This window comes from Falco peregrinus, chromosome 4 (assembly GCF_023634155.1).
Source record: "Falco peregrinus isolate bFalPer1 chromosome 4, bFalPer1.pri, whole genome shotgun sequence".
NCBI lineage: Eukaryota > Metazoa > Chordata > Aves > Falconiformes > Falconidae > Falco > Falco peregrinus.
Window position 1 is genome coordinate 57,476,820 of NC_073724.1, and position 27,491 is coordinate 57,504,310.

General features: G+C 45.2%; 2 protein-coding genes across 2 annotated transcripts; both read right to left on the reverse strand.

The window, feature by feature from the left end:
• Positions 1-4,273: 4,273 nt before the first annotated feature.
• On the reverse strand, positions 4,274-16,743 carry F10 (coagulation factor X). Its single transcript, XM_055801147.1, has 8 exons — positions 16,490-16,743; positions 13,951-14,111; positions 12,447-12,471; positions 9,763-9,876; positions 8,386-8,526; positions 7,353-7,603; positions 6,405-6,522; positions 4,274-5,647 (listed from the first exon to the last, which is right to left on the reverse strand). Exons 1-8 carry the CDS (start codon positions 16,557-16,559, stop codon positions 5,097-5,099), a joined length of 1,431 nt encoding a protein of 476 aa, XP_055657122.1. The 5' UTR covers positions 16,560-16,743; the 3' UTR covers positions 4,274-5,096.
• Positions 16,744-18,791: 2,048 nt separating this feature from the next.
• Positions 18,792-27,280, reverse strand: F7 (coagulation factor VII). The gene is made up of 8 exons (XM_005228641.3): positions 27,063-27,280; positions 24,708-24,868; positions 24,178-24,202; positions 23,973-24,086; positions 22,935-23,075; positions 20,368-20,474; positions 19,724-19,844; positions 18,792-19,512 (listed from the first exon to the last, which is right to left on the reverse strand). The coding sequence occupies exons 1-8, from the start codon at positions 27,130-27,132 to the stop codon at positions 18,974-18,976; spliced, it is 1,278 nt and encodes a 425-aa protein (XP_005228698.2). The 5' UTR covers positions 27,133-27,280; the 3' UTR covers positions 18,792-18,973.
• Positions 27,281-27,491: the final 211 nt, after the last annotated feature.

The following is a 27,491-nucleotide window of genomic DNA, read 5'->3' on the forward strand; positions in this document are numbered from 1 at the left end:
GCTCTGGGGCAGCTGGTGTATGAGAAACACTACAGCACAAAGGTTGTCAACTCATGAAAAAAAAACCCTCTAAGAGCAAAGCCTGGGCTCAATGTCAGCACGGGACAATGTTAAACCAGGAAAACGCCACTGTGCTGCAACAATGCCACCCTGTTAGCTTGCAGCCACCTTATGCTGGCAAAGCCCCTCTCTCCTGCATGGGCATCATGGTTTTCCATCGCAGCTGTGACACCTGTGTATTTCAGACTTCCCAGGAAGAGTGGGGTCCATAAACCAGGGCAGGTTCTGCCTCAGTAGAATAACACGTAGTTGCATGGTTAAACTTGGCCATGCTACCAGAACTTCAGATACCAGGCTGCCACTTGGTGATTCCCCCTGCAGCACCATGGTCTATGGCTGTTCTCTTTCTCCCTGTCTGCTGTGGGTGGCTTTAAGTCTTCAGGAAATATGGATGAAACCTCCCTAAAAAAGCTTTGCTAGCCAGGAAGCAAGGAGTTAGAATAAGTGATCTGGCTGTTGCCCATGCCCCAAGGAAAGCAGAACAACCAGAGCCAGAGCTTTGTGCCTCCCACAAGCTGGGCAGAAGCAGGAAAGCGTCTCAGAAGTGAGGAGTAGCTCAGAGCACCAGATCTGCAGAGCTCAGTAAGTGCATTACAAAGTTGTTGCCTCCCAGCTCTGGTAGTGTTTTTGGAAGCAAAAAAAGCATGGAGCAAATCAGGCTTTTTTCGGGGTTAAGCCAATAAGGTATTGTGCAAGGTTTTGGTCACTTTTATTTCAAACCACCGTAGTTTGAAGTGCTTTAGGTAGGGTGAAACTGACTGTCATGCTCATAGGTGAAGCCTTTGAATCCAGTGGAGCCGCTAAGCAGGTGTCCTGTACAGATGCATCAGGCTGGATGGGACCTCTGGGACACACAGAACCCAGTCTCTGTTGGAAGCACCAGGCCAGACCACACTTTCACAAATTCTTCATTTTCCACCTTATTCTGGATGGAGGCTTTGTTGGTTTTTTTTTTGGCTTACCCCACTCCATGGGGACAGCTGTTGACAGGGCCTTGTGGTCTGGGGCCCTGTCTACGGAAGACAGTCCTGTCAGGTGAGTCACCTGTGTCACGGAGCAGTAAAGAGGAAGGAGAACCTCACCTGTTATTACTGTGCTAGCGCGGGTCACAAATGCATGATCGTAACAGTGACCCTTTGCCTGTGTTGCTCACCTGGAAACAGAAAACAGGGGCTGGCATGACCTCCAGGATCACCCAGCCCAGCTTACTGAGCCAACAAGGGATCAGATTTGCCTCTGTTATTCTTGGCAAGTTGGCCAAGGCTCCAGAGAAGGAGCCTTCTGGGGAATTGCTTCCAGTTGGACACTGTGTCTGCAAAAGTGTGTTTTCCTGCCACGCTGTAGGCTGCCATAACGAAGGCCAGCTTGTCCACATGTGTTCCCTAGGGCAGCCCGCCTCACGTCACAGGCCTGACAGCTACTTACCTCTCCTGCTCTGAAAGGCTACCAACACTGGAGATCCCCTGCCCTCCACACAAAGTCTGTTAGAGGGCTTTTCTAGTCACAGCATTCAAACGTTTTCCCTGGGATCTCCCTGAAACTTTCTCACTGCAATTGAGATGTGCTATGTCTTTTTGTCTTCACCACAGACATGAAGATCTGATTAGTCCCTACATATTGCACACAAGAAGGCTATCACTATGTTTCTCCTCAGGCTGTCTCTATTTTAGTCTAAAGAAGCCTCATTTTTTCAAAGCCCAGTGCCTCATGCACAAAAGTCTCTTGCTCAGATACATCATCTTGGACTAAGCCTGATCAATGTCTTACCTATTTTTTTTATTCTTCCTATCAGTCCTTCTGAAAGGCTCAAAGTGATTGCACTCTTTTACTTAGCATCCTTCCTTTCTTCTCAGGACTGGCTTTTCCTTGAAGGCTGAGGAAGCCTCAGCACTAGAGGGTAACTTAGAGCATCTCCTTCCACCACCCTTGGTAAACACCAGCTCTTGCCTTAAACCAGAAGTGTTTGCTTGCCGTGAGGAGTTCTGGTATTGCTGTGAGGAGCACCGGTTTACTCTGCAGCTGTGTGCAATAACTCTTTCCTGGATTATAAAATCTGTTCAAATTTTGCTACATGAATTTACCCTCAAATAATTAGTCTACGTAAAAAAGTGTGCTTTAATTCTTTCTTTTCTTCAGGCTCTAGACTTGGTTATGGGCTTCAGCAGGAGGCCAAAATGCAAGCGTTTCACTCAAGTCCTCTCAGCATGGCAAAGACACTGCTAACAGAACAAGGAATGGGTATGAAGTCCTTGAGCCTTGGGCACCATAGGCACTACGGCACAGGGTGAAAGGCTCTCTAGGAATCAGTTTTGTTTGTAAAAGATAAAAACTCTGACTGTGAAGCCCAAAGACAGTCTTTCATACTCTGCAGAATAATGACACATCTCTTCTAAGCACAGTCATGTTGCACACAAACATGGACTTTCACCACCCTCCTGCATGCTTTTTGTTAAACCAGCTCTGTGCCTGCTCTCAAGGCACTACTTGCTTGGACAAGAACATATATATATATGTATACACACACACCAGCTAGTAAAACCCAGCTACTGCCACCATTACCAGAAGGAGGTCCCCCCCTCAGCATCTTATCATAGTCCAGTCAGAGTTCCACTTCAGTCCTCAAGCTTCACCGAAGCAGAAGAGTGCCCTTAGCACGAGTAAGTGAATAGGATTTGGGTAGCACCTAGGCCTGAGGTTGTCCCTTTGAAGGGTGATGTTTCAGCCTGGTAGAGCACCAGGCAGGCTAATTTGACCAGGAAACCAGTGGACAGATGAACTCAGGGAACAAACATTGCTGAGCTAACACTGAAGTAAGCCCGCTGAGGGTTTATACAGGTGGAGACCATCAAGCTGGGGTAACTGACCTATGGTCCTTACTGTCCACAACTGTGGAAGAGGAGGATGGAGAATGTCTGATCTGACAGGAGATAAGAGAACAACTGGGTATTGTGGAGGAAAGCAAGAAAGATAAACATGGTTATCTAGCCAAAAGATGTCTGCATGCTTGTAGCGATATATAGCTATGTAACTGCATGAATGGTTTCTGCCCTGAGCCTGGCAGGGCTGATATACACAGCTGGAATTTGTATCCAGCCTCAGAGATACAAATATGACCTTCTCTGCACAATAAAGTGTCTCTGGTTGCACCAGAACTGGAGTCCGTGCCTTCATGTGCCACACACAACTACTGCTGACTTGCTGCAGTGCAATACCTTGCTGCAGGGCAGAGCAGTATTTCTAGTTTGTCAGCCTGGTTTGCCCCCAGTACCTGCTATACAAAACTAGCCAGTACCAGCTTGAACACCAAGAGATAAGTAGCAGGTGTCTGGTGAAGTTCAGTGTACCTCAGACAACGGGGGAGCATAACAGACTGGAGAAGCTATGAAAAGGCCATCAGGATGGTCAGGGGGCTGGAGCACATGATGTACAGTAACAGGCTGAGGGGCCTGGGTTTGTTCAGTCAGGCAGAGCCGGGGGATCTAACTGCAGTATTTCACTGCCTAAACAGGGAATTACAGTGAAGACAGGGCCAACCACTTCCCAGAGGTGCACACAGAAAGAAGATGAGGCAGCAGCCAGAGGCTGCAACACAGAAAATTCCAATTGGACACGAGAAATTTTAACCATGAGAGTGCTAAAGCACAGGAAAAGGTTGCCCAGAGGGTAACAAAATCCCTGCCTCTGAAGTTTTTCAAAACTTGACTGGCCCAAACCATGCACAACCTGCTTTAACTTTGATGTTAGCCCTGCTTTGAGCATGGAGTTGGACCAGATCATTTTCACCCGTCCCTTCCATTGAATTTTTCCCATGGTTACTAAAACTAGGACTGGAGCAGAGAAGGTTTGAAGAAGAATATGTGGAGGAACACTACTCCACAGTCAAAAACCCACCGGAAAGTGGAGCTTCTGCCTGGAAACCTTACAGCACAGATCAGATCATAGTACCCGAACAGACTACGTGTGGGAAATCACTGGTTGAGTTTGCCTCTTTCCAGGAAAATTAGTATCTTGGCATCTAACTTGTCATTTATGAACCTCTAGGCCAGTGAAAGTCTTTTAATTATCCCCCTGCATTCTCTACCTCCTCCTCAGCCTTGACATAAGGCAAGTGATATGTGTCACACCTATTTGTTTAGGGACATCAATCTCAGATGAGATTTTGTCTTCATGCATTTGTAAGTTAACTGGAGAGAATAAATAAAATAAAAGAACAAAAAAGAAAGAATGTTTTATTTCAAATGCTGGTGTACATCCATATTGCACCTTACAGAAACACCCAAGAACAATACACATGCAGGGAGCTTTCCAATCCTCAGACATACACAATCCAGAACATGATACAGAAAGCAATGAACATGCACTTTTTGCTTATGATAAGCAGAACAGAAGTGTTCAAATCAAACTGAAGTACAATCCCTACAAAGCAACACAATTTTAATTAGCTGCTGTGACCTAAGCAGTCAATTTTGTAGAACATGGTTATTTAGCATCACATGTTGAATACTTAACTCAGGCCTCAGCTTCTACCAAGAAAGCTTCCCTGCTCCCTTAATCTTCTAAATACATCCAAAGGTAGAATCTAAACAGCTCTAGTAATGACTCCCTGCTGAGCCAGCTGGCTGCAGTACGAGGATTAACTCAAGTCCTGTCCTTCCCCCTTTCATCATGATTGTTGGAGGTTCATAATATGTTCAGGAGCCTCTGGTGGAAGCACTTGGGTGGACAGGAACCAAAATAGCAATGCAAAAATAACTAAACAAGCAAACAAAAGACACCACTGAGCAGCCATTTTGTTTGGGGAAAGCCCCTCATTGTACAAATTAAAAACAATACCAGCAGTCCACATATACATGCTTTAAAGCCAGGAATTAAACAAAAAGAAGCAGCACCATAACTTTACAGAATCAGCTCTCAAAACAAGTTTAGTAGATGGGGCTAAAAAAACAGAATGAAGTTTCCATTACAGAAACTGCATGCTGTTAGCTAACAGAAGGATCAAGAGCCACACCACTAGAAATTTTGCCTCATGACCGTTCCTACCCAAAATTGTGTCTCATGACTGTTCCTACCCAGCGTAAGAACCTGGACAGTTTCGTATAGACACCATATTTGCCTTTCTTTGCACATCCTTCTCCCCAGCTAACAATTCCAGTAACAAAATAAGTATCCTTATACCTGGTTACATGGGGGCCTCCACTGTCTCCTTGACAAGCATCTTTTTGCTCTGTTTCATAACCAGCACAGAACATGTTTTCTGTTATCGCAAAGTTAGTGGATTGCTTGCAAGTGTTCCTATCAACATAAGGGACTTCAAGCACTTTCAGTTTTTTGGATAGTCGTCCACCTTCAAATTCACGCCCGAAGCCACTAACCATCCCAGATCTTTGGTTCATCAGAACTTCATTAGCAAAGTCTGCTTCTGGGAGGCATGCTGCGACAATGTACTCAGAAAACACTATAGGTTCCTTCAGCTTTATTAAGGCTATGTCATTATCGTAAGTCTCGGCTACATATTTAGAATGAACAAGTATTTTGTCCACAGTATGCATCGTTTCAGACTGCTCCTTCTTTTCTCTGTCCACTTCACCTGCACAAGATTATTAAAAGGGTCATTAATGTGGTGATAGTATAGGAAAATAAGAACAACCTTGATAAAGGACTGTGCCTAAATCTTTTTATCATACAAATAAACTGTAAAAATGTATTGCAGTATTTATTAGCAGCACCTGTATCACTCTGAGTCCCAAGCTTTTGTCTAAAGATTTTTGTACCGGTTTACATAAAGGCATAAACTGATTCAGCTGAACTAATGCAACTTTGGATTGAAGCTCATACAGAGAAGAGAAACTGGTCTGGGTCAAGACTAAAACAGTGCAAATACAAAGTTGTGTTGATCTAGTATCATGCCTCAGAACTGAAGCAATCATAATTTGAGTTTGTTCCTTCTCCCTCTATTCAATGTGTCAGCTTTCCTGAGTGTTCCTGCAGGAACAAACCCGTATGCTTCAGATGTGCCAGGAATGATAAGCTTTCTGAAGAAACACTACTCTGATGAACACAATGCTAGCCAACACTTCCAGAACATTTGTTCTTAATCACATCCAACTAGCTGGCAAAGAAGAAAGGGATGCACCATTATCACCTTTCACATCAGCTGCCCCTGTTTTTACAAGGCAGGATTCCCACAAAACGAAGAAATTAGACAAAGCAAAACAACAGTGAAAAAGTAATAAACGATGATAAATAAAGTAAGGACAGCGCATCTCATAGGAGATTTAGAGCACAGAGGATTAGTCTGCAACCCATGCCCAAATGTCACAGGAGTAAAATAAATAACCACTTACCAACGACAACTTTGATTTCTTTAGACTGGTTCATGCAATGAGCTGCAGTAAGTACGAAATTTTCATTCAAAATAGTGCCGCCGCAAAACTCTTCCCCTGCCTCGTTTAACAGAACAGCCTGTGAAAGAAAAAAAGGTGAGTGCAGAATTAAGAACAGCAGTTTAACATCAGTGAGCTATAAACAGGTAATTGATCTCTCTTCACACTACATATATGCTTATTACTGCAACATGTACTGCCCTGCAGGTCTCTCGTAATATTGCATTCACACACGCGTATGGTACAGATTGGCATGTAATGCTACAGAGTCTCAATTATGTTTATCTGAAGTAGATGTTTGGCTTCCATGTTACCTCACTTACAGTGCTTAGTAATATCTTTTAGGAACAAGACACTGACTGAGTAGGGAGAGCACAGCCTCCAAATCACCCCATCCCTTGGACTTACCACCCCAAAGAATTACTGCCCAAGTTCTGTTCCTGCTTGACCCCCTCTTAGTGTCCCAAATACAGGAACTCATTTTGGCTGGTACAAACTCAAGAGGAAAACTTAGATATGAAAGCATATTTGCAAAGTACAGGTGGTTTATCTGACATGCTCTCAAGTATTTTACCTAAACATACCTAAATAAAACTGCTATCAGAGAGAACTGGAATATAACCTGCAAAAATGACACTGGTAGGACAGCATAACTCAAAAGCCCTCTCTGGTGACAAGTTAAGCAGCACCATTTAAAATTGCACAAAGTCTTTCATTTTGACATTTTAAGGCTGCAGTTTGCAGAACAGCACATCTAAGTGCCTATATTCACGCAATTCAGCTACCTCTAGCTACAAGTGACGTACTACAGGGGTAATGTTCAGAAGGCAACTGGATTAAATGAACAATTGCATGCTTTTCCTCAGAAACACATTCTGCTTACATGCAGAGCACAAATGCCAGATTTACCTGCCATGGACATTCACCAAGCAGACACTCATCACCACCCACTATCCTGGTAATCACATAGGGAGACTGGCTACTTGTTTCATTGCCCGGACCGAGGGTTGGGCTTTCTGTGGTAGTAACAATGTCCTCCTCCAAACTTGTTGCATTTGTGGGAGGGACATCTTGATCACTAGTTGCATTGCTATTATCAGCTGGTAAAATAACCGACCTTTTTTTTCTTTTCACAAAAACTTTTCCACAAGGATATTTTACTGTAAAGGCAAGAGTGTTGAAGTTAGAGACAGACAGAAACACCAGCACAAAAGGAAACTCCTTGACAACATCATCTCACAATAAATCAGTTGATACACCTGTCCTATTTTCAAAACACTAGCAAAACCTTGGCAGGTGCAGCAACGGAGGAAGACCAGGTGGTGTGAAAAACAAAAGCCATTTTGTAGTCCTAAAACTTGTCCATAGGTTCAGTCTCTGGACAGTGTTCTCAAAGTATTTAAAATATCATCTTCAATTGTTTCCATTGCTATATTTATGTATCTGCTCTTACTAAAACGATGTTAATTAGGAAACAAAGTGGCTCATGACAGCAATTTATTATTAGTTATAAAGGATATAAAACCCACATCATGAATATATGCTTGACTTATCCCTCCCACAGGTTTGTTGAAATAAAACAAAAGTATACAAATGTAAATAGCATTAATCATATTTAATGTAATCAGTTACTATTTTACTAGGTTAACTGAAATCTGAAGTAGAAAAATCTTTGTAAGATGCTATTTTATATGGTGCATAAGTGTTTAAAGAAATGACACATGGTAATTCTGTGAAAGGCACCTTGCAAAGGGCTCCAAATCAGCTAGATTTTGATAAGTCCATCACATCACCTCACAAATGGAAGGCTCTGGAAATATGAATCAGTTGGGCCTCAGTGTTACATCTACATTATGTAGAATACTGATGGTTCAAAAGACATTCTTTAACTGTGAAACAAGTCTCACCATAATTGCTATTAGTTTATTACATGGCTTCATACCTGATGAAACACAGCGTTTGCCATCCTCTGCTAGAACATACCCTTTTGCACAGGAACACAGAACATCCTTCCGTGTACTTTTTTTGATGCTGCAGAACTGCTCACAGTCACCGTTGTTTATTTTGCAGTACTTTGGTATGACTATAAAGGAGATGTTTGGAGAAAAACTGTAAATAAACACTGACTTCACAGAAGATCTTGAAGTTCACCAAATTAAACTGCAGTGGTTAAACAGGATCTGTATCTCCATCTGTAAAACTCCTGAAGCACATCTTAGTTACAACACGAGTGGCTAACATTAGCTTATGCCTTACAAAGCAGTCATATCCACCGCATGAAACATACTGGCCAAGTCCACATGGGCCCAGTGGCCACGTCATGGTAAGCTTAAAAAAGCAGAGACAGAATAACCAGAAGAATTAATAAAACACTAGCAGAAAAGTCCAGATATTGGTAAATCCTCACATTTCCTCCCTCCTGCCTTAAAAAACTCAACTCCTCATCACTCCCCTCAGTCTTGTGCCTGAACTTCAGTTCCACGCCCTCCACTCTTACTTCTGAGCTACTAATACATGCTCCAATGACATCATTAGGGTAGTAGCTGTATGCCACAGAAGTGAGGCTTAGGAAGGATTCATATGCATAAAATGATTCCTTGAAAAGCTGAAAAGATCTCTGCATACTGAAAAATCTGTTTTCTTTGGTTCTTCCTGCTGTGAGATGAGCAGGGAGGCTGTACTTCTGAGCATGGAATAAAGACTCTTGGATATAAATTATAAGAATCCTATGCTTTTTAGTTTTATCATCATGTTTTGGGGCTTCAAGCTCATGCAAAGAGGTGCTGCCATAATTAAGAGGGCTTTCTTTGGAGCAAGTGTAACTTCAGAGAGTTCACTAACACTGTCCAGCTGTAGAGCCACCAGGTCTTAGTGTTTCTGGCACTGTCCTCCAACTCACTGTTGACTGCTGTAAAGGAATGAAGCTGGGCTAATTAGCATTGATAATATACAGCTGTGGGCTGGCTTCAGGGGTGTCAGGTTGGCTGATGTAGATAAGGTGCAGGTGTGGCTGGTTCTGTTAAGGGGTTGAGAGCCAGTGAAGAGAGAGCAGCTGGGGAAGAAGCAAGAGAAGAGAGGGTGGGTCCTGGATGAGGCGAGAGGAGAAGACAGCAGAGGGACTGGCATGAAGAGTGTGTTGGTATGAGGTGGCAAAGGACCTTGTTGTAGCTTGATAGTTTGGAGAGTGCTGTGACAGACGGCCATTCTATTCTACACATTTTTCCAAGCGGCAAATAAATCTGGTTAAGAAAGAGTTAACAGTCTCTGTTTCAGCTCCCTGGGAAAGTCATTGCCACAGGTCTCTAAAGAAGAAACCTACCAAATTCACAGTTCTTGCCTTGATAACCATCCAAGCATGAGCAAGTGTAGGAACCAATTCCATCTTTACAATGTCCACCATAGTGACAAGGATTTGAGCTGCACTGGTTCCCATCTACAAAAACAAACCAAAACCACAATCATTGTAAGAGCGTAAGCATTTCCAGCGAACTCTGAAGGGGTGTTAGTGTTAATAAGCAATCTTTCATCCTTCCTTTTAAAACATGTGTCCTGTGAGTTGCCACGTTCCAGATGGAACAAACAGCGTAAATGCAAGCATTCCAAACCAGCAATGATTCATATACACATCCTCAGTTTTGCAATCTAGTTTTGGTGGCTACTGTATGACAGTGCGTACACAAGTCCTTTTCCGTAGGAAGTAATATATCATGGTCAGAGTACACATAATTTACAGTGAAGGCTGTAAAAGCAGGCAGGACATTCTAAGTTGCAACTACTGCCTAAAGATACCAACCTTTTGGCCTCTTGCATTTCCCTACAATTTCTGCATAATAATGACAACTCAACTTTTATTTCTTTAAAGGTCACCTCATCCCTTGTGCATGTTTTTTGCCTGCAGTGCTGTTCACTTAAATAAACAGACATCGGTATATTAGATAGACACAACAACAACAACAACAACAAAAGCTTTACTAAGCCCTGCTAAATTCATGTGTGTAGGCCAAATTCCTGTTTTGTGCTGCTTACAGTAGCAACATTTTCTCATTGTATCCATTCAGGTATGAGCTCGAGTTTCAAAAAAGTAGCTCTTACCTCACACTTCTCACATCTATCCTCGGATGTCCCACATCTGAAAGGTAGTTCTGGAGCCCTTCTTCCCTTCTGTGATGGGGACAAAACTGTCTGACCTGACTCCAGGGCCCCGGCCACATGTACCTCACAAACTCAGTTACATGTAGGACTGTGAGGCTGCACTGTGTTTGGAGACATGTTCCATGCAGCAGCCCTTTCCCCCACCCCCACAAAGGTATCTCACTCCTGCATTGATGTTTGCTGCCACAATGTCTCTCCCAGCTAGTCATCTGCTGTAACAAAGGTGTTCCCCCATCACATGACCCTGCTGGGCAATTCTGCACTGTTTGATAAGAAAAGCAGGATACCCGGAGAAGTGATGCTCACTCAGTAATTCGTTGCTTTACATAACATGCTCTTCAAATTTCTGCATTTTACCACCTGTTCTGCCTTTGGAGCAGCTGAAAGAACAGCAATACCCACAGAGGAGGCAAGACGCAAGAAGTCGCTCATCCTAAGGATTCAGTGACCGTATCTGCTGCAGCTTTATCTGCCACAGGGAATGTCTGCTGGGGTTTATGTACTACTCCCACACCTCAACATCACTTCTGTACCTGCACATGGCCAAAACTAACAGCACTCCAAATGCTGTGTCTGTGTGGTCCACCATGGAGGCATTGAAGACTGATGTCCATCCTCAACAGAGGAAAAGCAAGACCACTATTTACCAAAAGGACAGACTCAAGGCCCACAGCACAGCTCCTGGTTTCTGCCTCCTCTGCAGTGCCAAAGCACTCCATTCTGTAGTGGTTTTAGCTAAGCACCACCCTACTGTTAGAAACTGTACTTCTTTAGTTTTTCCCTACACTGTAGTTGCCACTGTGGTAATGGGTTTTACATCAATATTGCATAAAAGCATTGCAGAATCCCCTACTAAAAAAGGAAGCAAGAATGAATTGTTCTAGTAACTTGGCTGAGGGTGTCTGTGGTTTTCAACACTTCTGAACACCAACAAAGCATTCATGAACTGTGGTTTAAAACATATGGAATTGGCATTTCTGCTAAGAGCGCTGGCACTGATGTTCTGCCGCGTGTATTCTCAGAAGAAAATGGTTTGAAAATTTCCACTCCTGTTCATTGTAACACGGATGCAGGCTTTGCTTGAAATTTCAGCCTGTAGGCTGCAGAGTGCATCCCCTGCTTAGAAGATTGTGAAACTGCATCTCCTTTGTGGCAACTGTCTTCAATTTACTGCAGGCTCCAAAATACAAAGCTGTGCTGTCTTTTGCCAGTGTTTTTGAGGTACTCCTCCTAATGCGCAAACTGGACACGTACATTCAGGAGAAAATGTTACCAAACACTAAAACATTAAAAATCTGTCCCTTCATAGTGATTACAAACACTAGAGCCCTAATAAATACAACTCAGACCTGACAACTCTATAATACAGGAATCAACAACACTCTGGCATGGCAGGTGACATAAAACCGGCAAGCATCTGTGTGATACAGTTCAATAACTTTGTGTTGGCTACGGCATTTAAGCATCACCCTCATCCATGACTCTTTGCATCTTGAATTCCCCCATCCAGGGCTGCCCTTCTGGAGGACAACTGACCATCAGAGTCATGCCCAGTTTCTGCTTCTCACTGTCTTTTGCGCGCAAAGGGCCACTATTCTTTTTTTTGAAAGGACAAAGATCACCCCAGCAATTGGAGGCAGTTGAACCTTGCCTTCAAATGGAGTGACTGAGTTCAAGCAACAGCATGGCAGTAAATCAGATTCCTTTTTCAGAGGAAACACAAAGTGAGGGTGTCCCACAGTGAAAAGAGAGGAAGCAAGGGAGCAGGAAGCGGTTATTTAAGAGGTGCATCCTTTTTAACCTTGCAATAAGGAAGCTTAATTCTCTAAATAAAGGCAGAGTGTTTCTTACCTACATAGGTGTTCCAGAATTCCTCCTACAGGTAGGTGTGGTAAAAGGGGAATAAATGGAGACAGAAAAAATTAGATGAGAATTACTGAATTCTTCAGAAAAATATTAGAGCTTTCATACAGAGGGTACTTGCAGCTAACAACTGTTAAAACAAATATTTAAGTTACAGGCACATAAAGTGCCTTGCAGCCTGGTATTATCATTCAATAAATTAAAACCATGTGATCCCTCTATAGGGCCCAGCTCTACAAAAACAAGTCTCATGCATTTTTCAGAAATATGTAAAACTCCTTAGAGATCTCCCCATGTGATTCAGTCAGCACAAGGCACTTGATTTCTTGCGCAACTGTATCTTTCCATCAGTTCTGACTGAATTTACTTACATTCCTGTAATGCCAAATTCTCAGTCTCCATCCTCCCCTAAAGTCCCATCAACCAGGACCTCAGAAACCCTGAGATTTAAAAATATTTTGTCTGATTTGTGTTCTTTCCCTCTGCACTGAGGACTGCAGGTATGCCATGTGTCCGAGACAGTCCTTTTCAGTGACAGCTGGTCACCAAGCAGAACAGGCGGTGCTGGTTCTGCTGTACACCAGCCAACCTTTATGCTCTGAAGTACCCTGGCGATGCACCCATGACTCCCCACCCAGGTCATCTCAGGGCCACTCCAAGAACACTTTGGCCATCAAGTAACGCTAAAGTGAGATGGATCTGGCCTTAACTCCAGTTTCAGGGCTGTTCTTCACAGCCACATAGCTACAGCCCATGGTCCCAACTCCTCTCCACCACTGAGTCACTTCAAGTTTTCAAGTATCACCTTTTCTACTGACCCCAGTCCCCATAGCTGACTTATCTCTTTAACCCTTCCTTGAGTTTGGGAATAGATTGCATTTCTGTCTGAAGTCACACAGCCATCAGGGTAGGGCAGGTGACACAAGAGTCACATGTACAATCTTAATTCTGCGTGGGCAATTTAACATTAAGGCATGTAAGAACTGTCCAGAGTATACATTCTGTCAGTTCAGATACTGAAAAAGAGAGCCACAAAATAAGCACTGCAAAGCTGCTCGAGATAAGTTTGGAAACACTCTCCCATGAAGTTCCACATCAGCATTTGCCTTCTCAACCTTCCCATGGACTCTCCACCAAAGAACTCTTGACCATAGTCATGACACTCCGCCACACCACCCAAACAGGGTAAACATGTTTCCAACATGAGTAGTACCAAAGCATTTAAAGGTCAAATACCTCACAATGGCAATTAAACAGATCAGAATAGGTAAAAGAATGGAGGCTTTAATATGGGCTGGCCTTGCAAGAACTAAATTAAGACTGCTACCATACGTTCACACCTTGGCAATTCCAACCACTGTTAAAACCACTGTTCTTTGTGTTAAGTGATTGGGAGCAATTTGTGAGATTTAACACTCGGCTCAAAAGACCTTAATGCTAGTTTATAAACACGAAATACATAGACAGATGTTTCATATTAGTTCATCCTTACAGTTTTCTCCTGGTCTTCAAAGGCTTCTCTTGCTTCTTCTTTTGAGCAGCGCTCCTCATTACATTCTCTTTCAATATTCCCTTGCTTCATTTCCTCCAAAAAAGAGTTAGCACGTTTTGTTCTTTCCAAGAACTTGTCAGCATTTTCTTTCTTGATGAATACTAGACAATAAAGAAAATGATACAGGTGGCAGGTAACATTTGGTGGTGGTAAAGAGTCATTAGAAATAAATGAAGTAGAAATAAAACCAAACCAGACCCTTTCACCACTCTACCCACACACCACATTACCTGTGAGGTTAGTCCTCACGCAGACTGATACATCTCAGGATCTCTCAGAGCAGTCTTTCTCTGAGAATCAGCAGCTCCAGGACAAGCTGTAGGCCTCCAAAATTCTCTCCTACCGTTTTTAGTCTTGAAAATCAGAACATGCAGCTTGCTGCTGAGGGCTTATATTTCCATTGCTCCTGCTCAAGACTTCAGTCTTAAACAGAACGACTTGCCCCGAATGCCAGGGAAACTGCGTTCCTTGATTTGGTTTTAAAGCTGACCACCAGGCAGTACCACCACCCGCTCCAGGGGCTTGTGGTGCACAAACTAAATGCCACATAAACTCAAGATGTAGTAATGTATCTACTGACAGATGACAAAAGCCCATGTTTGAGTTCTTCTGCCCTTCACCTCCCCAAATCCCACTGTGTTCTCCTGGGGTCTTCCTTCCCTCTTAATACCACCTCCCAATTACCTGTAGAAATGTTTCTGCTTTATTAGTATGTGTACGGGTAGAGCCAAGGCAGCTACTATCTAAGATTTAACGAAGAGCAGAAGTAAATGAACGTCAGTTTAGCAAGGAAGTACAGTCTGAGGTCAGTTTCTTGGTTTGGTTTATGTTTTAAAAGCCTGGTGTCACAGAAGCCTAAGACCTGCTGCCTTCAAGTTCAAGATGCAGGTAGCTGTTGATTTAAAATCAAGGATCAGAGGCATTAAACTCAGCTCAGACACTTGGCTGTGTGAACAATATCGTTACCCTTCAGTAACTTCTGCACACATTACCAGACAGAAAAAACGGAAACAACACTGGATTTAATAAATTGCCAATTACCCTGTAAAAAGCCCATATTCTGGGAAAGGTTGCAGAGTTTGGAAGCTGGCATTTAATTATGTTCTAAACATCTGGAATTTAAAGAGAAAAAATACTTTCCGATCACGGAGTGGAGTGTGGAAGACAGTGCTGCAAGTGGGACTTCAAGGCCAACAGCATACGCTCAGTGGGCAGCTCGCATGTACCGCTGCAGTGCTCTTCGTGCAGCTCAATTCAGCAATAAATAAAGTTGCTGACAGTAATCACATACCCTAATATCCTCTAAGCGAACACAGAGAGGACTTACTCTGCTTTCACTGAAATTGGTGGATCAGCCATAGGGAGCCAAATTCTGCTTGTGATATTTATGTTAAGCAATCCCATAGAGCCCATGCGTAATTTGAAGCCCCACATTCTGAAAAGGCTTCTCACACCAAGGCTTGCAGAAAGTGCGTGTAACTTGTAGCTCAGCAACTGTTAGTTCATTCACCCATTATCTTATTTGCCCTTAAATCCCTCTCTGCGGTGGCAGGAAAGTGACAGGACGCAGCCGGTGGGGTTATCGCCTCTATATTCCTTTGCCTCCATATCACCCGCGTAAGCGGATGTTTTCATAACCTTGAACCAGCTGACCAGTCTTCTGAGGCTGGTTGTTCTCCTTCCCAAGCCTTCCATCACGCTTCCTTCTTCAGAGGCATCAAGGACCAACAGGTGTTGGGCAGCTGAAGTAGGACGTTCCAGAAACGTGTGGAAGACCTCATGTTAAAGCCTGAGCGGGCTGACCCGCTGAAGGAAGAGTTAACGACTTTTGAAAAGCCACTTGCTGATCCTGCTTTGGACTTTGGTGTTGACCCTAGCGGCACAAACAGGGCGGCTGGCCGGATGGGCTCCCGGCTGTGCTCCAGCCCCTCCACGGCCAAGCGCACCCCACCGAGCCTTGGCCGTGAGCACCTCAGCCTGCGAGGGCGGCCGTCCTCCCGTGGGGAGTGCCCGCCATCCATTCTGTGGGGTGAGGGGGGGTGGGGGGAAAGGGGAAGGCGCAGCAGCCCGGGAAAGCCCTGCGGGACGCGGCACCCCGGGGGCTCAGGCACCCGGAGGGGTCCCATGGCAGCTCCCGGCCCCTGAGGCGGAGCTGTCCCGTCTTTCGGCGGCATGCGGGGGGGCTGCACAGGTGCAGACGAGCCCTTCGGCCGCTTCGCAAACCGAGCCCGCGGGGAAGCCGAGCCGTGGGGTGCCCTCCCCGGCCCCCGACGCTTCCCGCCGGCCGCAGCCCCCCGCGCAGCCCCCGGCCGGCGGGGCCGCAGGGCTCCCCCTCAGCGCCGCGGGGTGCGAGCCCCCGGCCCGCAGCGGCGACCGGCCACCTCCTCCCGCGTTCCCCCGGCAGCCCCCCTACAGGCTGTCAGGAGGGGGACCCCGGCCCCCCCCCCCCCCCCCAAAAATAAACAAGGCGCCGCCTTACCGCCTCCTTCAGCCCGGAGCTCGCCCGCCAGCGCCGCGCCGAGCAGGAGGAGCAGCAGGCGGCCGGCCATGGTGGCGCGGAGCCCCCCGCTGCTGCCTGCCCTGGGGAACTCGCCGCCACCCGGCGGGACGGGACGGACGGACCGGGACGGGAGCCGAAGCCTTCACCCCCCCGGAGCGGGGAGAGACTGCGGCGGTGTTGCTTCACCCTGCCCAGAAATAGCGGAAGCGCCGGGGAAGGGGGCAAGCCGCCGCGGGATTTCTCAGCCGGGGGGGCGGCCTGATGATGAGGCCCTTCTTTATTTTTTTATTTTTTTAAACCCGAGGAAGCCGGCGTGTTTAATTGCACCTTTCATTTGCGCGGGAGGGGAAGCGAACCGCCACTCGCAGAAGGCAGCGCTGGCCCCGGCCCGGCGGCAGGTGAGGGGCCCGGCCGCGCTGCCCCCCGGCGCCGCCCGCCGCCTTGCCGCCATCCCGGCACCTCACCCGCCGGCTCCGCGCTTGCCGTGCCCGGGGCCCGGTGACCTGGGCCTGGCGCTTGCCAGGAGCTGGCCTCCATCTCCCCCTTTTTATGGGGGGCTTCCTCCGGCTGCGCCCGGTGCGGTGTCCGTGTGCTGTGGGGGCCACGTCTTTGGTGCCTCCAGAGCCTGCCGTCGGGTCCCCGTCGTCCCCTTGGCTTGTGTAAACAGGCTGCTGTATTAAAAATGTACCTAAACCCCAGCTTTGTTTTGAAAAAGTCAGTGCAGCCAGGGTTTCTTTCAGCTTTTTACCCTTTTTCTGCAAGACAATGATTTCTTCATAAATGTCCATGGTTACGCTGGAAGGTTACAGAGAAAAAAACATCGTATGGGGTGTGGAAACCCCAAAACTGTCGTAGCTGGAGGGAGTCTGGAGGTATGGTCTTGCAACGCAGAGTGCCTCATCTCAGTGAAAAAGAGGTCACTGTAGTTGCTGGTCGCTGCTCCTAGGCACCTTCCTCCCTGGGAATGTATTCTACTGGCATACATGCTTCCCTCTTAGGAGTAACGGGAACTGCTGGGGTATGTTTTCATAGTGGTAAGACCTTTTGTTTCTCAGGTCTCTGGAATCTGCTGCTTTTCCCAATGCAGTTCACTACTTAAACCGCAAACCATTCTTTTATGTCAGTAAAGCAGGTTATGGGGTGTTCAGGATTGCATGGTATATGTACCATCTAATGTCACTGTTTTCCCCTAATAATAGAGTATGGTCAATTTTAAGTGTTCTACTTGCTGATAAGCTTTTGTGATTGATATTCAGCATGATTTGAATGAATCCAAAAGCTTTTGTGATTGATATTCAGCATGATTTGAATGAATCCAAAGTGTAAGTTTTGCATAAGAAACTGTTTCCTGATTGCTGGGTCGGTTTTATCTCCCTCAACCTTTCACTGTTCTCATGCTTAGATTAGAAGCTACATTTATTAATGGTATAGTTGGTGGTGTTTTCAGAGTGCTTCAGGTTCTACCATTTATGCGTTAAGGCTTTAGAGAATGGTCTTTGGCCAGTGTTTTGCGGGTGGTCAGGCATATACCCTATTCTGACTCTAGACCTCAGGGTAGAGAGTACGACTTAGATTATACTGGACAACAAATAAAACAAACATTCCCTTGCATTTGCCCTCTTCTGTATCGACATAATAACAAGGCAAAGATAAGATTCAATTTGTGGCATTCTTCACCACTCATAAATATAGGGTTAAATATTACACTAAATAGTTATGTGCAGTAAAAATACTGCAATAATGCCTGGTGCAAGAAGACTAAAATCAAGTTTTTCCAGCAGACCTCTAAATGTATAATTAACCTTTTCTCAGCTTTCTTGTCCTGGTGGCTCTCTACAGTTCCTTTCCTTCAAATCTGCCTGTTGCCACTGCAGCTGTTGGAGAAAGCTACCTTAACACAAATTGAAATAAACACTTTTTTCTATTTCTTCTGCTATTGCAACATTACATTACAGGATCCATTGGCATAGGAAGTTGCAAAAGCCAGAAGCATAAATGTGTTCAAGAGATTGCACACATTTGTGGACAACAGGTTCATTAATGACTGTTCAACCTAATGCAACATCTGGTTCAGGAAGTCTGTACATCACTGATTACCAGAAGCTGAGAGGGTAGCTGGAGGCATAATCATGGTATACTTGATATGTTGCTGACAGCCTTTTCTCTCAGCATCTACCTCTGTCCCTTAGCAGAAATGAATACAGAATGAGAGGGATGCTGAGTCCAATTTGTTACTGCCATTCCATGCCTGCTTGACAAGACACGCAAGTTTACAAACAACACCGATAAGGAAGTTTTTTATATATTCAAGTAAGCATTAGGCCCGTTTCAGATCATTAGTAGTGGTGTGGCTATCAACATGTATCACACAGCTAAGATAATGAAGGAATGCTTCAATAGGAAAATGATGCAGAGGGATTGAGGGCCAGCAAAACCGTCTGGAAATGCTCCGGTTCAACATTATTAATCCATGTGCTTCTTCAACCAGTCGATGTATTTGGATACCCTTGTGTAAACCCCATAGCTGCCTTTAACAGCACAGCCCTTTCCCCAGCTGACAATTCCAGTCAGAAACCAAGTGTTCTTGTACTTTGTAGCATGAGGTCCACCACTGTCTCCCTTGCAGGAGTCTTTAACGCCGGTCAGGTCTCCTGCACAGAACATATTCTCTGTAATATTTAAATCAGTCTCCTTTTCACATTCTTGTGTCTTTACACGTGGCAAATCGACTCTCATCAGAACAGAAGAGGTGGCACCTCCATCTAGTAGGCGTCCCCATCCACTCACTGTGGAGAACTTGATGGAGGACAGTTCATACACTGCAAACCGTTTTTCAGGCAAACATATTGGCACCACATAGTCGGTGAGATTCATGGGTGTTTCCAGGTTCAGGAGTGCAATATCATGATCAACTTGCCCGTTCACGTATCTTTCATGAACAATTATCCTGGCAACTCCACTTTCTTGTTCGGTTTTCTCATCATTATTTATTGTGTGTTCACCTGAAAAGTTGTTAAACGCAGGTCATGTCAGGCAGCTCCTTGATTCCCCAGAAGTTTGAGGAGGTAGGGGGGTTTCTAGTCTGACACTTCTTAAGGGCAATTCCCTTATACTAGCAAAGCCTGCACATTTTATCTTTTACTCTGGTTTGTCAGGATGAGAAGCTGTCACCACAACCACATCTTGATAATATGAGAAGGGGAAGATACATACCCAGCCTCACCCGAAGCTGTACAGGATGAGTATGCTCCAAACAGTGAGCTGCAGTGACCACCCACTCTGGGGAAAGCAGGGTACCGCCACACTTTTCTACCTGGTTCTGTATTATAAGGGCCTGCCAACATAAAGCAAATTTATGTCTTGCATCAAATGTGCTTGACCTGAATCTCAGTAGAGTTGGGGTTTATATCACTTTTTTCTGTCTCTTTATGCAACCGCGTTTGAGGATACTGTGCTGATTGCATGGAGAATTTAGGATGGGGAGTCTTCCCATTGACATTTTCTCCATTTTGTAGTATGAACTTTGCCTATTATGGCCAAGAGCGTATCCCTGGAAGCTGCAACTAACATTCTTGCTGGCAGTGGCATTAAGAACTAAGGGGTCAGGAGGTAAGAGGAGGCTCTATTACCACTCCACTCCCATGAAAGCAGGAACTCCAGAACAAGGCTAAGGTGCATGATTGAAACAGGTAGATCTGCTGGCTATGGATGGAGCGGGAATTTGGGCATCCAGACCTGGCACTTTTTATGGATTTTTAACATAATACATTTAAAGCAATGAATTTAAGTTAGTGGTTTCAGAAGGGGGGTGTGTGTGTGTGTGTGTGTAAAGCAGTGAAAGATTTCTGAAGACTCACTTGCCATGGACATTCACCTGGAGGACAGATTAAACCACCTACTATTCTCCCTCGTGCAGTTGCATTTGTTTTTGCCAGCACTGGTATTTTTCCACATGGGTATTTCACTAGAAAAAGAAAAAAACAAACCAATAAAAAACCCAAACCCAACCAAAAGGCAGCAAGTGTGATCTTTTTGCGCTGGAGTCACAGCAAAATGTGTAAGGTCTTCAGTGAAATTATGTTAGCTGAAAAACTGGGTTTCTAGTCTGGGAGCATGGGTTCTCAGAAGTAATTTAGAGCAGCTCAGCAGGTAAGTAGTCTTTTTGTTTGGAAACAGCCAGAAATGCTTTTACAGATAGAGTGCAGGCCCACACATTATCATTGACACACTCACCTACCACAGAAGTTTGCAAACAATATACCTGCTTAAGATACATGTTAGCACTATGAGGTAGGCTGCAGGCTGTAGAGCAGAAGTGACTCTGTCAAGCTTTGTAGTGTACAAATTTTTCAGCAACCCTGCTGACTTTAACTCCGTTGTACCGAGTGCACAGCATCCGTGGCGTGGTGAGACACAGGCTTAAGCATGGGATGGACATGCAGCTTGCTGTCCCTTGTGTGGGTGGACCTGAAGATCTCCTAGGAGCAGATACTATGTCTTCTGGTATATCTTCCAGCAGACTGGGATTAGTCTGCTTGGGTCCAGAGCATCCTTGGTTCTTCTGGACTGCACATCTCAGTCTAAGGTCTGTTTTTAGCTTGAGCAATCACGTGAAGACTGGCAGAGGATCAAATCCTGAGAACTGAACCTGCGACTGACCTGCAGTGCAGAGGAAGCCTTGGCGTTTTCGTAAATCCTTCACCCAACACAGTTTTCCTTTCAAGAAGAAGGTCTGCCTTTGGGGATATTTGTGTGCCATGTAGCTGTGCTGTAAGTGAACACACCATCCCTTCCATCCAGCAGTCACTCTGTGATAACCTTCCATCCAGCAGTCACTCTGGATAACGCTGTGAGGAGCGCCCGCCTTCCATCGCTTTGGGAGCCAGGGCCCTCTGGTCTGTGCTGGGCTGAATCTGACATCTCCATGGATCTGTAATTACTTCAGCTGATACAAAGACAGCATCAAGCTTTTACAGGTACAGGCAAGGTATGGAGGAGCAGGGCTAGCTCTTTGGTGACAGCTGGTGTAAGATCAGAATAGGCGTAACACAAACCCATACCCTGTAACGCTGTATGCAGGGCAGCGCAGGGTCAGGTCAGGCGTTCGAAAGGGCTGTTGTGAGATGTGACAGGAGGATGGTGAAGGGACTGGCAGTTACACAGTTTTGTCTCCTTGCAACACACTGTCAGCACTAAGGCTATTTTGGTCCCCAAGAAGCAAGTAGCCACAAATACATCTTCCTCATGGGGGAAGACGTGCTGAAAAGCCTGTGGGGAATATTGAATCCTTTGTTCTCAGCTTTTAACAAAAGCAGCTTCCCCATCACATGATATTGCAGAATCTGTTAATAAGGGATAAGCACATTAATAGACATTTTTCCTAATGAAATTGCTGTTCTTGAGAGCTAGGTTGTCATTATCAGTTCTCTGCATGAGTGCTCCATCGAGGTGTGTGTAGCGGGGGGGCATTACCCCTCAGAATTACTTTGCATGCTCCCTGCCGCTTTTTCCGTTATGTTCATGTCCCTAGGAGTCTCTCCCCTCTAATAAAGCAATTCAAGTAGGCATCTGCAATAGAGTCAGGTGCCAGCTTACATATTGGAAAAATAATGAACTTGCAGTACTGTAGTCCCAATTGGAATTCACCTTGTCAGATGAGTGAGAGAAATATCTAGCCATAGTGCTGAGAAGAATACCAAAAGTGTACTAGTCCTGCCAAATGGGGGTGGGGGGAGAAAGAAAAAAAAAAAAAAAGAGAAAAAAACCACAAAACTTGTTTTCTTTGGTGCTAACAGTCCTCTTCCTCTCTTGACTCCTGTGCTGAAATAAATATGGTAATAAAATCCAGAGTCACAATTTCAGATGGGAGATCCAACAGTAAAACAATGCTGCCCCAAAAATGTTTTCCCAGTGTGGGTGTAAGCTGAAACAAAAAAGGACTTGTGAGGCCCAGAGCCCCTCCACTGACCAGAAACCCCTCAGCCTGATCCCAGATCCTGACTACCTGCTGCTGTGCTGTATTTAGGCTCCTTGGCCATGAGCTTGTCTCCACTGCTCAGTCCTTCACTACTAGACAAGTGGTGAAAGCACTCCCTAAGGAGGAGGCAGGGGTTCAGCTCCCTCCCTGCTCCTAGTAGGCAGGATGTTCAAACTCGAATTTCCCGTGTCCCAGAGGAGTGGACCTCTGGGGCCAGGAGGGGGAGGTCCAAAAGGCTCTTTGCTCAGTGTGCACACTTCGCCAGCTGCTTTCCTGGTGTCTAACTCCCACCAGCAGCCCAGACTTACTGCTCTGGACTCTACCCTCAGAAGAAGAGGTGGGGAGCTGCTGGCTAAGGGTTATACCTCGCACCCCCTGATGTGTACGTGTTGAAAACTTTTCCTCCAGAGCTGGCTTAGACTTGGCATCAGGCTAGCAGTATCTTACCTTGGGGAATGCAGGACACGCCATCACTCGCTAAAGTGTAATCATCCGCACAGAAGCACACTCGTTTTTCAGACTGCTCATCAGTACAGTACTGTTCACAGCCACCGTTGTCGTAAATGCACTTCAGTTTGTCAGCCACGGCTGAAGTCAGAGAAAGAGCATTTAGTTTTCCTAGCATGGATTTTGGTGCTTATCATGAATCAGTTGCAACTGGAAATGGTGACAGGGAAGCAAGGCAGCAAAGCAGATTTCTGTGATTTATGTACAGCAACTGCATCAAATGTGCCTTTTATTTGGCAAAACTTAGGTAGGCCTGGATCTCCAGGCACTGGGAAAGAAAAGGCTATGCTTAAGAAACACACACCTAAAATTAAATCAGTCTGCATTTATGCAGTAGCTGAACTGTTTAAAGGATGGAGGTCTTATGATTGTGTGGTAACCATTGTAACGTATGTCTGAAAAATAACTGTTTTGTATTTTGCCACCTGGCAGAAGGATGCTCTGGGATGACTGTTGAGACTGCCTGGTTAGACTTGACAAGTGCCTAGTCCTTGTTTGGGCTCAGCACGTTCTGATGGTGTAAGTGTAACGCTCAGTGTGGGGTGCCCACTGAAATCGATGGGAAGACATATACTGACTTCCTTAACTGCTGGATCTGTCACCCTGGCTCTGTACAACCCGTATGCAGTGTAGTTCTCATTCACCTACTGTACCAAGCTTCTAAGTTAAAGTAACTTCAGCATTTGAGTAGGGCAAAAAAAAATCCTCCTTTTCTCTCAGACAGTGGACAAAAGGCAATTTTCTTTTTTTTTTTTTTTTTTTTTTTATGAAGTCATCATCATAGAGTAATAATTATCTTGCTGCCTTGCAGTGCCTGACTGCCAGCTGGTTAGGTCCATCACGCACCACAGGCAGTGTGAACAGTAGCTGTCAAAGCTAGAATGATGCAGAATGTTAATGGTTGCTACTGCTTATCTCAATGCCTTGCATTTGAATTAATAAAGACACTTTTATTTTGTTATCGATGCCAGAGCTGACCTTTTTCACAGCTTTTGCCCTCATATTCGATGGGACAGCGGCAAACAAAATCCTGAAACTGGTCATCACAACTCCCGCCGTTCTGACAGGGGTTGGAGTCACACTGGTTAGGGTCTGTAAAAACATTCAGTGTCAGTCTGGTTCATGTAGAGCTGCAGCAGCAGGAGTGTTTTCACAGCTGTTAGAACATCCCAAATGATCGTACCGTAATAGATGTGCCAGAACTCTTTCTGGAAGAAAAAGATGTGAGATTTAATTAAAGAAAAATTAACTCAGGTTAAGCCCTACAGCCTGTGTAGCACAGGAAGAGTTACAGATGGCCACAGTGATGCCCTTTTTGCCTTTATAATTTATGAAAGTTGATATCCATAAAATATTCTACATTATTTTCTACATGATTTTCATGTACCAATAGAGAAGGGCACTGTGTAACACACACAAATAGGTTATTAATCAATAACCTCCGGTATAGTTGAGGTGGGATTGACTGAAACAGAAATTGCACAATACAATAATTTAAGGTATTGTCAGGTCAGGAATTACTGGGGGGTTGGAGAGACAACTTCGAGAGCATCACTACTGCTGCGTGTCCCCCTGTAAACGTAAGAGAAAGATGCAAACAGCAGGACACACTGCACTTTTTTTGCTCTCATGGTTTAATAAGTCTGAAAGCACAACCTTGCGTAGGGGGAGTCCACCTGACAGTGAGCACTCACCCAGCCCCGTGTTACTTACTGTCCTTTCTTCATCACGGTAAATCTCTCTTGCTTCCTCAAACGAGCACTTCTCTTCCATGCATTCTCTCTCTAGTGACCCCAGTTTTAGCTCTTCGAAGATGCTGTTGGCTCGTCTTTGCCTTTGCAAAATGCTGCTTGCCTCTTCCTGCTTTAGAAAGACTGAAAAACAGCGGCATACTCTGTTTGTTACACAGCTGTGCTCTCCAGACAGAGAGGATGGGGGGACCAATTCCCCTGAAAGCTTTTCTGCATCCCAAGGTTTTTCTGAGACACTTTAGAACAGAAATGGGCAAATGTGAAAGAGCCTCCTTTCTCTGGCCTGCCTGTCAGGTAAAGTGGCAGCACATGAATTTTACAGAGCCCAGAACTTAAGAGAAGATGGCATGTTGCTCTGGTGGTGTATGTGAGCAACTCTCAAGGTACCGCTGTATGTCGTATAGTCAGTCTCAACATGCACAGCATGGTTTCTTCTTGAAAAGCCTGTGTCGCTTTATGTAGCACGGACGTACGTGGCAACACCTGATTTTTCTGTACTTGCTACAGCAAGTCACTTTGTGGCAGGTGGACCACAGTCATCCCTTCACCCAGTCACATGTCATCTCACACACCTGCACTCTTTGGACCTGTAGAAGGGATTTACCGCACTATTTGTAGACCACAATCTAAAACCCACTGCTTTAATGTATCTTTAGTTTTATTCTGTAAAAAAGGCTACGTTAAGGTACATAGGAAGACTGGACAATGGTGTTCGCGTTTCCCGGTGAAGCCTGTGGATGGCTCCTAGCTGCTGCCAGCACCATAGACCACATTCGCAGGGGCCTTCTCCCCGTGTGTCTCCACCATGCTTTCGAAGGTCACTGGGTGCACAGGTCTGATAGCAGATATCAGCAGAGCTCGCTTCCGAGAGCTACGTCAACTTGCAGCTGACAGAAATGGGCACCGAAAGAGCTGATACCATTGCCACCATGCTGACCTGCTCCTCAGCTTCAGGATACAAGCACATCACGCAGCTGTGCCCTCCCAGTGTAATTCAGGATAAGGAACAAGAAGTCCCAGTACTGTGATGTACTTTTGATCCGTGTACTACACAGAACAAGTCTTGAAATAATTAATTTGTGAGGTTTTTTTACGTTTTGGGTTTTTTTTTCCTCTTCCTCCATGTCAGTAGGAGATTCTGGAGCTTCATGACAGCAACTTACATTTCGGTTCTTTTAACTATTTCACCTGGGATTATGGGTAGATTTGGGGACTGAGGCTGATGCATATCACCTGCCTTTCCCCTGGGACATTCTCCACTAAATGACCCCCGAGAGAGCAGGAGTTGCCTCCTACCTGCTGGAAGGGCCCTGAGATATTTGCTGAGGAACAAGACACGTGTGTCCTCACTGACGTACACACAAACATAAATACTGGGAAGGTTTATTCCAGTCTGGTGAGGTGTCTCCAAACAGTTGTGTCTAATCAGAACATTTGATCATTTACATGCAATATAGTGGTAACTGTCTCTATATTTCAAAGTTACTTGAAGGAATAAAATACCGTGCAGCATGCATTGAATTTTTCCCAGGGTGCTTCATAAACATTTACTCAGTGTAGGAATGGCAGCTGGGTCTTTCCGCCATGATTTTAAAGTCGGGCTGTATGCATTAATATGGCTTTCTTTAAAGGCTTTTAATTAACCTTACACTGCAGTTACATGACAGTATCAGTGCACAGGCACAGAGTCTGGCAGAGAGCATGCCTGGGCGTGTGGCTGGGGACATCCTCCCGCTTTCATTTTGGCGTTCTCCACTTATTTACATTGGAATGCTTTTGACTTTGCTACAATATTTTTCCAGCTTTGTTCACTGCAGTGCAGGAGACCCAGCCAATGGCTAGCTGGGAATCTGAAAGCACTGGGTCTGCTTTGTTAATCTGGGAGCTGATTTTCAGACGCGTACTGGAGCCACGAAAGAGCTACCACCTCACTGCCTTCTACTGCTACCGAAACAGCAGAATGACTGACTATTGATTCTTTGCTTTGAAAAATGCCACAGTTCAATATGAAAGAACAATAAATCCAAGTTCCCTTTTTTTCATGTAGTGGGCAGACAGCTGATATTTTGCCTGCTGTCTGCTCGGTGAGATAACAGATTCATTTAACAGTCTAGAGGTGCTTTTCCTTAGTTGGCAAAACAAGTGTGTGGATGCCATCACTGAAAGCAAACAAGAACCTTAGAATAACTCACAGGCGCAACTGGAGGCAGGACAAACATGCAACAGTGCTCAAAACTTGCAGTGAAAATTATGTCTGAGTAACAGGAGAGAAGTCCATTGCCAGTAAACACGATTACAGCCATATCCTACAACATACCTGCATCCAGAGAAAGAGGAATCAGTAGCAGGAAGCAGAGGAACAAAGCCATGCACTGCCTGGAAACCATGATGAACCCTGCAAGCTGGCGTCCTGGTAGTGTATTGACATTTCAGCAAGTACTGTTTGGCCAAAGAGCTCAGCTTCAAATGATCGGAGCCAGAGGAGGGGCTGGCGAGTCATGGAAACAGAAAAAGATCCATGACAGCCCAGTGAGCTGAGCAAATCCTGCAATGTGCCCTTTTCAAACAAGCGCGGAACTTGGTTTTGAAGCGTGCTCTCCTGACCTGTGCAAAGGCTATGCTGATTACACAGGCTGCTACCCCAGGCCTTCATTTTCCATCTAACATGCCTGTTTCATAAGAAACCTAAGTGCTGGGACCTCGGGTCCGTATGACTGGCACTAACTTGGCCATATTGCCATGTGCG